The following is an 11,478-nucleotide window of genomic DNA, read 5'->3' as shown; positions in this document are numbered from 1 at the left end:
ACATGCCCTTTCCCAACTACTTTGGCACGTGTTGCAGCCATGAAATTCTAAATTAATTATTTGCAAAAAAATAAATAAAGTTTGAGTTTGAACATCAAATATCTTGTCTTTGTAGTGCATTCAATTTAATGTGGGTTGAAAAGGATTTGCAAATCAATGTATTCCGTTTATATTTACGTCTAACACAACTTCCCAACTCATATGGAAACGGGGTTTGTAGAATAAGACAAAAGGTTCTGCCTTAGAGTTTATACATCTTTATTTTATGACAATATCATCCATGCAACACATTTATAGTGCATTAAGTGAGCTTATTTGATGTACACCACTAAATGAGTTTATTTAATTTAAAATGTGAAGTGAAGTGAATTATATTTATATAGTGCTTTTCTCTAGTGACTCACATAGTGAAAGCCAATATCTAAGTTCCATTTAAAGCAGTGTGGGTGGCACTGGGAGCAGGTGGGTAAAGTGTCTTGCAGTGACTAGGATGGCGGAAGCGGGGATGGAACCTGCAACCCTCAAGGTGCTGGCACGGCCGCTCTACCAACCGAGCTATACCGCCCAGCTTCTGTTGAGTTTGTCCGGATCATTTTATTCTGCTGTAGCGATGATGTTCAACTCTTTCAACCTCCCGTAAAAAAAATATCTTTACATAAACATTTGACAAAAATCAGCAACATTGTATGTTACAATTTTATTGAGGCTTTTAGAGTGTTCTACTGTAAATCCATTCACTGTTGTCCATTTTCTGCTTTCACTCCCACTTGGAAGCTTTCCTCCTCATCAGTCTCTCTCCGTCACTGTCGATGGCTTCATAAAGCTGCTGGTCCTCTTTCATTGCATGTAAATATCCCAGATATCCAACACACAAGGTGATGGTTATCAGTCCGAAAGCCATCACTGGTTTATTCTGTGAAAGATACCACAGGTAAATCATGAGATAAATTATACATCATTTGTAATTGATTTGACTATTAATTACAAAGCAAAATAACACACGGAGAAGCAGACCACACATGCGAGAAGAGACATACGTTCAGTGCCTTGCTTTTAAGGGCACTTTGACAGTAGTCAGGAGGCAAACAAGCATCTCTCTGCACATAGTTGCAAAATGTTACATTATTACTTAAAGACTACTGTCTAGTGTGACCCAAAAATCATACATTTTGTGAATAAAATAAACACTATCCATCCATTCCCTTTCTAACACTTGTCCCTCGCGGGGTAACTCAAATTAAATCGTTCAGACTTTACAAGAGGTATCAAACGACAAAGGCCGCAATAAAGTTGGGAAAAACTTTAGAGTTTACTGTCAACATTGACTTGCCCTTTTTCTGTCACCAGTTCAACATTTTTATGGAACACATTTCTATGTTCTCTGTTAAATTCTGCCAGACTTTATCTTCATTAGTCAAACTGCTTTGCGTTATATATTGATCTCAAAAAGTAAACACTGTGTTTTACATTTTGTGGGTTTGTTCATTTCACAAATGTATTACTTTAAAAACCAATAATGGAACATAGCACTTTGTTAATGTTTTACGGTGTATAGTTAATTCCTGTACAAGATATTTCTGCTCAAACTCCTAATGGATCTGTCCTGATACAGCATCTACACCATACATTTAGTACATAACTTTAAAAAATTACCTCTCTCTATCAAAATATAAGAATGGAGATACAGGCATGAGAAAAAGCTGCCACGTTATTATTAATTCACAAAAATACATATATTTATCTTTAAATAAATGAATAACGTTTATCTATAGTCTTCTTATTAAACATTACAAATGACATGATGGCGTCACATTCACACCCCAACACTGTTTATTTAACATACTGAATTGAATAATCCTGATTGATGATTGTGATTTCACTATTAAAAATAATCTGAATTATTATTTTGGCCACAATCGTATGTATGAGACCAGATCTCATATACCGGTATAAACACTTTTTTTATTAATATGGGGGAAAAGGTGCAGTTAGGTCTTATGGCCATCAGGTGCCATCTTGCAAAAGTCTTACATTTGTTTTATTTGTTTATTTCCTACGTCCATAATCTTGCACAATTTTCACATCTATTTTTACTTAAGTAATTATTTTGTTATCTGCCATATTGCTTGTGTTGTTTTCATATGCACATTAACTTTTATTTGAGGTACACTTTCAGTGTTCTTATCTACAATAATGTTTCTTCTTCAAAGGAAATCATTTTTGAATGTATTTTTTGTGGGGGGGTTTTCAATACAGCTTGGTTAAAAGATTTCAGTGTAAGAGCTTTTAAAAAAAATTGAGCACATTTGGAAATACCGCGATAATAATGATAACCGTGATACATTTGGTCACAATAATCGTGATAAGAAATGTACATACCGTGACATCCCTAATTAGTAGTGATGGGTCCGGCAACACCGATGCATGCGTCGAGCTCATAGAGCGAAACCCTGTGTCGGTGCGCGTACCGCTTTTAGAAAGTCACGTGACCCATCATGAGCTGTTTTGGTCACGTGACCGATACGCGAACTGTGTCGCACTGACGCCTCCTCTGTGCCCTGTGAGCGGCTCTTTTCTACAGCCGGAGAAATAATAACTAAGAGAAATCGTCTAAAATGTAATACGTCGGAAAAACTTCTTTTTTTTTTTTTTTTTATAAAAATGTGTAAAAAAATTAAATTAAAACAATTCCCAGTCCACAATCATCCACAACACGTTCTCTTAGATTTCCATGTTATGATACATGTTCACATTATTTATTGACTGTATCTAAAAAAGATAAAAATATATTTTTATTTAAATGAAGATATGAAATAATCCTAAATGAAATACAATGACTTGGTTTATATTATTGTATATACTAGGGCAGGGGTCACCAACGCGGTGCCCGCGGTCACCAGGTAGCCCGTAAGGACCAGATGAGTCGCCCGCTGGCCTGTTCTAAAAATAGCTCAAAGAGCAGCACTTACCAGTGAGCTGCCTCTATTTTTTAAATTTTATTTATTTACTAGCAAGCTGGTCTCGCTTTGCTCGACATTTTTAATTCTAAAAGAGACAAAACTCAAATAGAATTTGAAAATCCAAGAAAATATTTTAAAGACTTGGTCTTCACTTGGAATAAGCGGTAGAAAATGGATGGATGGATGGGTCTTCACTTGTTTAAATAAATTCATTTATTTTTTACTTTGCTTCTTATTACTTTTAGAAATACAATTTTAGAGAAAAAATACAACCTTAAAAATGATTTTAGGATTTTTAAACAAATATACCTTTTTACCTTTTAAATTTCTTCCTCTTCTTTCCTGACAATTTAAATCAATGTTCAAGTAATTTTTTTATTTTTATTGTAAAAAATAATAAATATTTTAGCTTCTGTTTTTTCGACGAAGAATATTTGTGAAATATTTCTTCAAACTTACTATGATTAAAATTCAAAAAAATTATTCTGGCAAATCTCGAAAATCTGTAGAATCAAATTTAAATCTTATTTCAAAGTATTTTGAATTTCTTTTAAAATTTTTGTTCTGGAAAATCTAGAAAAAAAACTGATTTGTCTTTGTTAGAAATATAGCTTGGTCCAATTTGTTAAATATTCTAACAAAGTGCAGATTGGATTTTAACCAATTTAAAACATGTCATCAAAATTCTAAAAGTTATCTTAATCAGGAAAAATTACTAATGATGTTCCATAAATTATTTTTTTAATTTTTTCAAAAATATTCAAATAAGCTAGTTTTTCTCTTCTTTTGGTCGGTTGAATTTTGAATTTTAAAGAGTCGAAATTGAAGATAAACTATGTTTCACATTTCTATTTTAAATTTTTTCGTGTTTTCTCCTCTTTTAAACCGTTCAATTAAGTGTTTTTTTCATCATTTATTCTCTACAAAAAACCTTCCGTAAAAGGAAAAAAAAATGTACGACGGAATGACAGACAAATACCCATTTTTTTATATATATAAATTTATTTATTTATTTAGGTATTCTTGTTTAACTCACACTTACGTGTAACTTACAAATGACAATATATTTATTTATTTAAGTGTGTATCAAACTGGTCGCCCTTCGCATTAATCAGTACCCAAGAAGTAGTTTTTGGTTTCAAAAAGGTTGGTGACCCCTGTACTAGGGCATCAAATCAGTGTCAGTTGAGTCGGTCCATAGGTTGCCTGTAGGGATTTTTAATGTCCAGCAGATGTCAGTATTTAGTGACACAGTATCGACACAGTATCAATACAGTTTTGCAATGTGTCGAAACGCTTCATGACGCCTCATCAACCCATCACTACTAATTAGCATCAAGCGAGCGCGGAGTTTTCACCTGACATGTAGTACACATTATATATTGAAGTGTGTTGACAGAAATATTCCATTTGAGGGACAGCCATAGCCGATTATATCATAGAAAGGGACCGTCTCTTACAGGCTTTATGAAGAGTTCTGGGTTGACCGCACGGAACAATGAGGTGGTCTGAACACCCCTCAATCCGGGAGTGCTGTAGTTGTCCGCTCCTTTACTGACCTTGTTTTCGACGACACTGTCCGCTCCTTTACTGACCTCCTTACGTGACATTACTGACTTACATTAGTTGTCCGCTCCTTTACTGACCTCCTTACGTGACATCGCTCTGCCCTTATCACCGGAAACACCTTCAGTCCACGCACGCGCAAAGACTATGCTCTTCTTCTTTTTTGCTTTAATGGCGGTTGGCAAGCAACCTTGTGGTGTGCATTACCGCCACCTTTTGATATGGAGTGTGAACCGAGATGGAACCCTACTCTAAATTACTTTATTTACGCAGTCTGTTTTAATGCTTTGTATTATAAATGTTCTGAGTGCAAACCTAAAATATCTTCCACTACCAACCTAACCTTCTTTTTCGCTAACTTATTTTTCAGTATTTCCCTTTCTCTACACTTCCCGCTTCATTTGTTCTGTAGATTGCCTGAACTATTTCATATACTAAATCTTGTCTTGTTTCTGATGATATGTCTTTATGCTGATCTATGCACTGTTGAGGTCTGAGCACACAACTGCTTTTCTTCAATCAACCAATCAATCAAAGTTTATTTATATAGCCCTAAATCACAAGTGTCTCAAAGGGCTGCACAAGCCACAGCGACATCCTCAGTTCAGATTCCACATCAGAGCAAGGAAAAACTCAACCCAATGGTCTACAATGAGACCCCCCCCCCCCCCCTCCCCCTCCCACGTCGAATGGATCTAGTTAATAGTGTGAGAGTCCAGTCCGTTGTGGGTGCAGCCGGATATCATCTTAAGTGGAGACAAGTCAGCAGCGCAGAGACTGATGCACAGATGAGTGGTCCCGACATTGAACAGCTAGTGCCTCATCTGTGGTCACCTTGTCTGTGCCCTCCCTCTCCATGAAGGAGATGGCAGATCAACTTGTCTAAATGGGGGGTCTATTTAAAGGCTAGAGCAGTGGTTCTTAACCTTGTTGGAGGTACCGAACCCCACCAGTTTCATATGCGCATTCACCGAACCCTTCTTTAGTGAAAAATTTAAAAAAAAAAATTTTTTTAATTCAAGACAAAGTTATATGTTTTTGGTAATACTTTAGTATGGAGAACATATTCTAAGTAACAAAGACTTAATGTAGAGTTTTTTGGACACCAGGGGAACATATTCTAAGTAACAAAGACTTAATTTAGAGTTATTTGGTTAGGGTTAGGGTTAGAGGGTTAGGGCCAGGGTTAGAGGGTTAGGGTTATAATAAGGCCATCCCTAATAAGGCATTAATAAGTACTTAATAATGATTAGTTAAGAGCCAATATGTTACTAATTTGCATGTTAATAATAAGCAACTAATTAATGGTGAATATGTTCCCCATACTAAAGTTTTACTATGTTTTTTACTGGTGCACAAAATGAAGCGTGCATGAACATCACCTTGTTCAAAGAACAAAACCAACACAGTGCATAAACTCACAACAAATTGCACACCTGCAATTCAGTCTGACTTCTGCTGTTGTCGTATCCGTAATACACCAATAGGGAGAAGTTTTTATTTACACGATGAGTCGGGTGTGTTTTGACCTCCGCTGAACCCCTGAGCCCGACTCACTAAACCCCTACGGTTCGATCGAACCCAGGTTAAGAACCACCGGGCGAGAGTATAGAGACTTAAATGCTTCTATTGAGGTAGCATCTCCAACTGTTACCGGTAGCGCATTCCAGAGTACTGGAGCCCGAATACAAAACGCTCTATAGCCCGCATGCTTTTTTTGGGCTCTGGGAATCACTAATATGCCGGAGTTCTTTGAACGCAGATTTCTGGCCAGGACATATGGTACAATACAATCAGCAAGATAGGATGGAGCTAGACCGTGTAGCATTTTATTCGTAAGTAGTAAAACCTTAAAGTCGCATTTTAAGTGCACAGGAAGCCAGTGCAGGTGAGCCAGTATAGGCCTAATATGATCAAACTTTCTTGTTCTTGTCAAAAGTCTAGCAGCTGCATTTTGTACCAACTGCAATCTTTTAATGCTAGACATAGGGAGACCCGAAAATAATACCTTATAGTAATTGCTTTATTTTTCTTCAACCAATGAACTGCTATATACATTCTGATCAATTTCCCATAAAAAAATGATAAATTATTGCTGATTCTTTTATTCAATACTATGGGACAAGCGGTAGAAAATTGATGGATGAATGGATGAATGTTTCCTTGTGGGATAGCTGCTGCAGCTCCTACTTTATTATTTATAGTTTTTGATGCATATTATGAGATTAGGACATACATATCTAAATATATACTTTATTATTTATAGTTTTTGATGCATCTAATATATTATGAGATTAGGACATACATATTTAAATAGTTCATTGAAATTGATAGGGAAACATAATACAGGGCTGTGTGACTGTTGTCATCAAATAGAAAGTGTAGGACATGCTTTAATACATTGTAGGAAATACAATAGAGAAAGGGAAATACTGGGAAATAAGTTAGCGAAAAAGAAGGTTTGGTTATTAGTGGGAGATATTTTAGGTTTGCACTCAGAACATATTGTTTTAAAGACTGGGTTAAATAAAATAATATAAAGTAGGGTTCCATCTCGGTCCACACTCCATATCAAAGGGTGGCGGTAATGCACACTACAAGATTACTTGCCGACCTCCATTAAACCACAAAAGAAGAAAAAGAAGCAAGCGTCACAATCCTTCAGCCAATCAAAAAGCATAAGGAAAGAGCCGACCGATGAGGTCATCACGTACATAGACGCGGGAACTTGGGTTAGCAAACATTCCAAGGGGAAAATCGCCGTTTTTCAGGTAAGCTTGAAGCTGTGTTGGACAAAAATACATGTATTTAATCACACATTTTATTGACGTGATAGCAGGTACAATATAATGCTGTAGTGTTATCTGCTGTTATACGGCTTGCGGGTAATGGTATTTAAAAGTTACATTGGACATTATACAGACTGAATGTAGCGGTAATACTAATTGTGCTGAAATGGTTACCACATTTAAGGTTGTATGTCCTAGTGTGCATCGTGACTTCCATTCCGTACGTAGGGTCGTAGTAAAACTTCTGCTGGAACAGCACACTTTCATACCAACAACATGCGAAATAATATGTTTTATTTTTTTACATCGAACTTTTTTTAGGTATGACTGACTCTTGTCGTGCAACCACATGGGAAAATGTGTACAGTTATACTACTGCAATGTATTTATTTCATATACATTTTTTATTTAAATGACATTATCCGTATACTTAATTTCAAGGTTTTTCCCCCCAAATGTAATTATAGGTGTCTAAAACAAAACCACATCTAAATTCAAATGTTCTGTTCAACTGGTTTCAACAAATAGATCATGGCGATGAGATGTGAGACCAGGGTGGAGACCGAGTTAGAAGGGGAAGAAAACTTTGGACCACAGCCTTTGAGCAGACTGGAGGTATGTTATATTTTAGAAATATATATATGTTATGACTTTCAAGGAAATCGTAGCACCAAAACCATTCACACAGCATGAATGGCCTACTGGACACACATTCTCATTTCAATGCATTTTCTTTATTTTCATGACTACTACTCTTGTAGATTGTCACTGAAGGCATCAAAACTATGACACTTGTGAAGTGAAAACCCTTCCAGGTGACAACCCCTTGAAGTTCATCGAGAGAATGCCAAGAGTGTGCAAAACCATAATCAGAGCAAAGGGTGGCTATTTCGAAGAAACTACAATACAAAACATGTTTTCAGTTAAGTACATAACTCCACATGTGTTCATTCATAGTTTTGATGCCTTCAGTGACAATCGACAATGTAAATAGTTATGAAAATAAAGAAAACCCTTTGAATGAGAAGGTGTGTCCAAACTTTTGGCCTGTATTATACAAATCACAATGTTCATGTGTTTAACAAACAAAATAACAGTCTAAAGTAACAAAGTAAAGTCACAAATTAAATGGCTGTCCACAGTACCTGTGCAAATGGTGGATGGTGGTGCTAGTTCATGAATACAATTAATAACAACAACAACAAAAAAATACATTTACATTGCATAGATTAGCTATCAATCTATGCAATGTATGCTCAGCCTCAGTAAATAAAAACAAAAAGACATAAATTGCATACATTAGCCATCAATGTATGCAATTATGCTAGAAATAAAAGTAATCATCAATGAGAAATTAAAACATAGTCTATACAACAATAGATAAGGGTACATACACAGATCGAGAACACATATTTCCTCTTCTGTCTGAGATATGATGTTTTTTCTTCTTCTTCTCCTTCTGTCCTGTTTGCCATGCTTGACTTTGTGGTGTAACCATAATTAGTGTCTGGCCGTAAATGTCGCCCAGTGAAGGATGTTGTAGCAGTATTGTTGTCCGAGTGAAAATCGGAACAAATTTGTGAGAATGGTGGCCTCGAGAGCTTTTCGGGGCAGGCACTGAAATTCGGGACTCTCCCAGGAAAATCCCACATGATGAACTTGAGCAAATAAACTTACGATACTATGGCATCACCATCACATCTACATGTCATACAAATAGTTAATTATTCCCATACGGTGTGCTTTGAATTTTGGCCCCGTGTGATTGAATTTGACACCAAAGCTCTAAATACCAAAGACAATGCATGACAACCTTAATCTAGTAAGGCAATAGTGGGCAAACTGTGGCCCGTCGGCCACATCCAGCCCGAATTGAACATATTGTGTAATAATTAGGACCATATTAATTGTCCTGTAATACCAAGCAATTCCACAGAGTGGCGCATTAGGACTGCAGTATGCTTTATAATCAATAATCAGTCCAAGTGTACCATCCAAGTACACTTTTTCTACTGCTACTGCTCTGACAGCAGAAACAATTTGCGAGAAAAGTTGACAGCAAATGCCGGGTGTTTAATAAGAAATGGACACATAAATACTTTTTCACTGAAGTCCGGTCAAAGGCTGTATGTCTTATTTGCCAAGAAACCGTCGTAGTTTTTCAGGAATACAACGTAAGTCATCATGTCTCCACTAAGCACACTAATTACGAAAACAACCAGTCAATGCAAGAACGAACCGCTGCTGCTCAGAAGTTGGAAGCTAATTTGCAGGCTCAGCAAAACATCTTTATCCGACAAACTATTATCCAAGAATCGAGCACAAAGGCAAGTTATCTACTGATATTCAAATTAGCCAAGACGAGTAAGCCTTTTTCCGAAGGAGAGTTTTATAAAAGAGTGCATGGTGGAGTCAGCAGGTGTTTTGTTTTGAGAGCAAGGGCAAATAAAAAAGCTTTTCACGCAGGACAGTGACTCGCCGTGTGGAGCTAATAGATGAAGACTTAGCTAGCAAGCTCAACAAAAAACAGTCATTTACATTATATTAATTGGCTCTGTATAAAAGTAATGACATTCGGGACACTGTTCAGCTTTTGATTTTCATAAGAGGAATGTATGGATGGGTTAATGACAATTTTGAGATAACCGAGGAGTTTTTGGCCATGGAATCCCTAAAAGGAAAGACGCGAGGAGAGGACTTATTTAACAGCGTGGCGGAAGTCGGTATGATGCACAAACTGCCTTGGAGTAAGCTAGCTAACGTTACCACAGATGGGTCGCCAAATCTCACAGGAAAAAACATCGAGTTACTAAAAATAATCCAGAAGAGGGTAAAGGAGGACAACCTCCAACACGAGGTACTTTTTTTACACTGCAAAATCCACCAGGAGGCACTGTGCAAATCCGTATATTGCAGCTTGACCACGTAGTGAAGCCAGTTATAAAGCTTGTTAACTTTATTCCTGCAAGGGCACTTCACCATTGTTAGATTATTACTGTTAGAGCCATTTACTCTTGCTGTCCGTCAAATTCATGATGTCGCTAAAGGGGTTGGCTCAAGGCCAAGGCCAGTCTACTTAGGGAGGGGCTGGGATCTTGCTCAGGTGTTGCTGAGTGGAGGCGCAACAGTTTTTAACTGTGTCAGGCTATGATTTGTTTGCTCCCGTTTATGTTCTGGTTTTGTTACAAAGTAAGTTTGATTTACGTGACTGTCCATCCATCCATCCATTTTCTACCGCTTATTCCCTTTGGGGTCGCGGGGGGGCGCTGGAGCCTATCTCAGCTACAATCCTATGTTAATAAATATTTTTGTTAAACATGGACACAATTCTGGACATCAATTATTAGCCAGCTGCACACGTCTGAACTAGCTTCGGCAACCAGTAGCAGTAATAGTTTAGGACTTTACCGCTACACTTACCCACCCCACTGAAGCATCCACTACTGCAAAGATATCTCCTGGCGCAGTCAAAAACGGTTGCGCCTCCACTCAGCAACACCTGAGCAAGATCCCAGCCCCTCCCTAAGTAGACTGGCACTTGGCCTTGAGCCAACCCCTTTAGTGACGTCATGAATTTGACGGCAGAATGTGTGACTCTTTTTACAGCTTAAATATTGTGTCAAAAAACACAGACAAACTCAGTGTCATGTTAAAAATGAGAAATTAAAGAATACGACTGAAAAATATTGTCACACATTCATCAGTCAGTCACTCCTCTGTTACACGGAAATATCCTGCAGTTATCATGCCATATATACAGTATGATTGGTGATGGGTGTGCGTGTGCGTGTGTGTGTGCGTGTGTGTGTGTGTGTGTGTGTGTGTGTGTGTGTGTGTGTGTGTGTGTGTGTGTGTGTGTGTGTGTGTGTGTGTGTGTGTGTGTGTGTGTGTGTGTGTGTGTGTGTGTGTGTGTGTGTGTGTGTGTGTGTGTGTGTGTGTGTGTGTGTGTGTGTATATATGTATGTATGTGTGTTTATATGCAGTGTTTCCCACACATTCATTTATTTGTGGCGGCCCGCCACGAAAGAATTACGTCAGCCACAAATAGATTTTTCGGCTTTTGACTCCCTCGACCGCTCATAAAAGCAATGGGACTCTGGCTGTGAATGTAGCTTGTAGTTACAACTCCGGTGCAGTTGGTGGCGGTAGCCTACTATGCATTG

At 37.6% G+C, this 11,478-nt stretch overlaps 2 protein-coding genes across 3 annotated transcripts in view; one reads left to right on the top strand and one right to left on the bottom strand.

The window, feature by feature from the left end:
- Positions 1-662: 662 nt before the first annotated feature.
- smim8 (small integral membrane protein 8) lies at positions 663-4,653 on the bottom strand. 2 transcript variants are annotated; one of them, XM_061929308.1, is made up of 3 exons: positions 4,556-4,621; positions 4,421-4,519; positions 663-913 (listed from the first exon to the last, which is right to left on the bottom strand). In XM_061929308.1, exons 1-3 carry the CDS (start codon positions 4,568-4,570, stop codon positions 758-760), a joined length of 270 nt encoding a protein of 89 aa, XP_061785292.1. In that variant the 5' UTR covers positions 4,571-4,621; the 3' UTR covers positions 663-757. The 2 variants fall into 2 exon arrangements, with proteins under 2 accessions (XP_061785292.1, XP_061785291.1); XM_061929307.1 differs by having other exon boundaries at positions 4,421-4,653.
- Positions 4,654-7,157: 2,504 nt separating this feature from the next.
- The window catches only part of rad51 (RAD51 recombinase), a 45,650-nt gene continuing 41,329 nt past the window's right edge, over positions 7,158-11,478 (top strand). Inside the window, exons 1-2 of the mRNA XM_061929244.1 lie at positions 7,158-7,297; positions 7,844-7,930. Of these exons, the coding sequence (XP_061785228.1) occupies positions 7,847-7,930 (84 nt within the window). The 5' untranslated portion in view covers positions 7,158-7,297; positions 7,844-7,846. The remainder of the gene's footprint in view (positions 7,298-7,843; positions 7,931-11,478) is intronic.

Source organism: Nerophis lumbriciformis, linkage group LG34, assembly GCF_033978685.3.
Source record: "Nerophis lumbriciformis linkage group LG34, RoL_Nlum_v2.1, whole genome shotgun sequence".
Lineage (NCBI taxonomy): Eukaryota > Metazoa > Chordata > Actinopteri > Syngnathiformes > Syngnathidae > Nerophis > Nerophis lumbriciformis.
The sequence above is the reverse complement of the archived record's forward strand: the minus strand, read 5'-3'. Positions and strand labels throughout refer to the sequence as shown.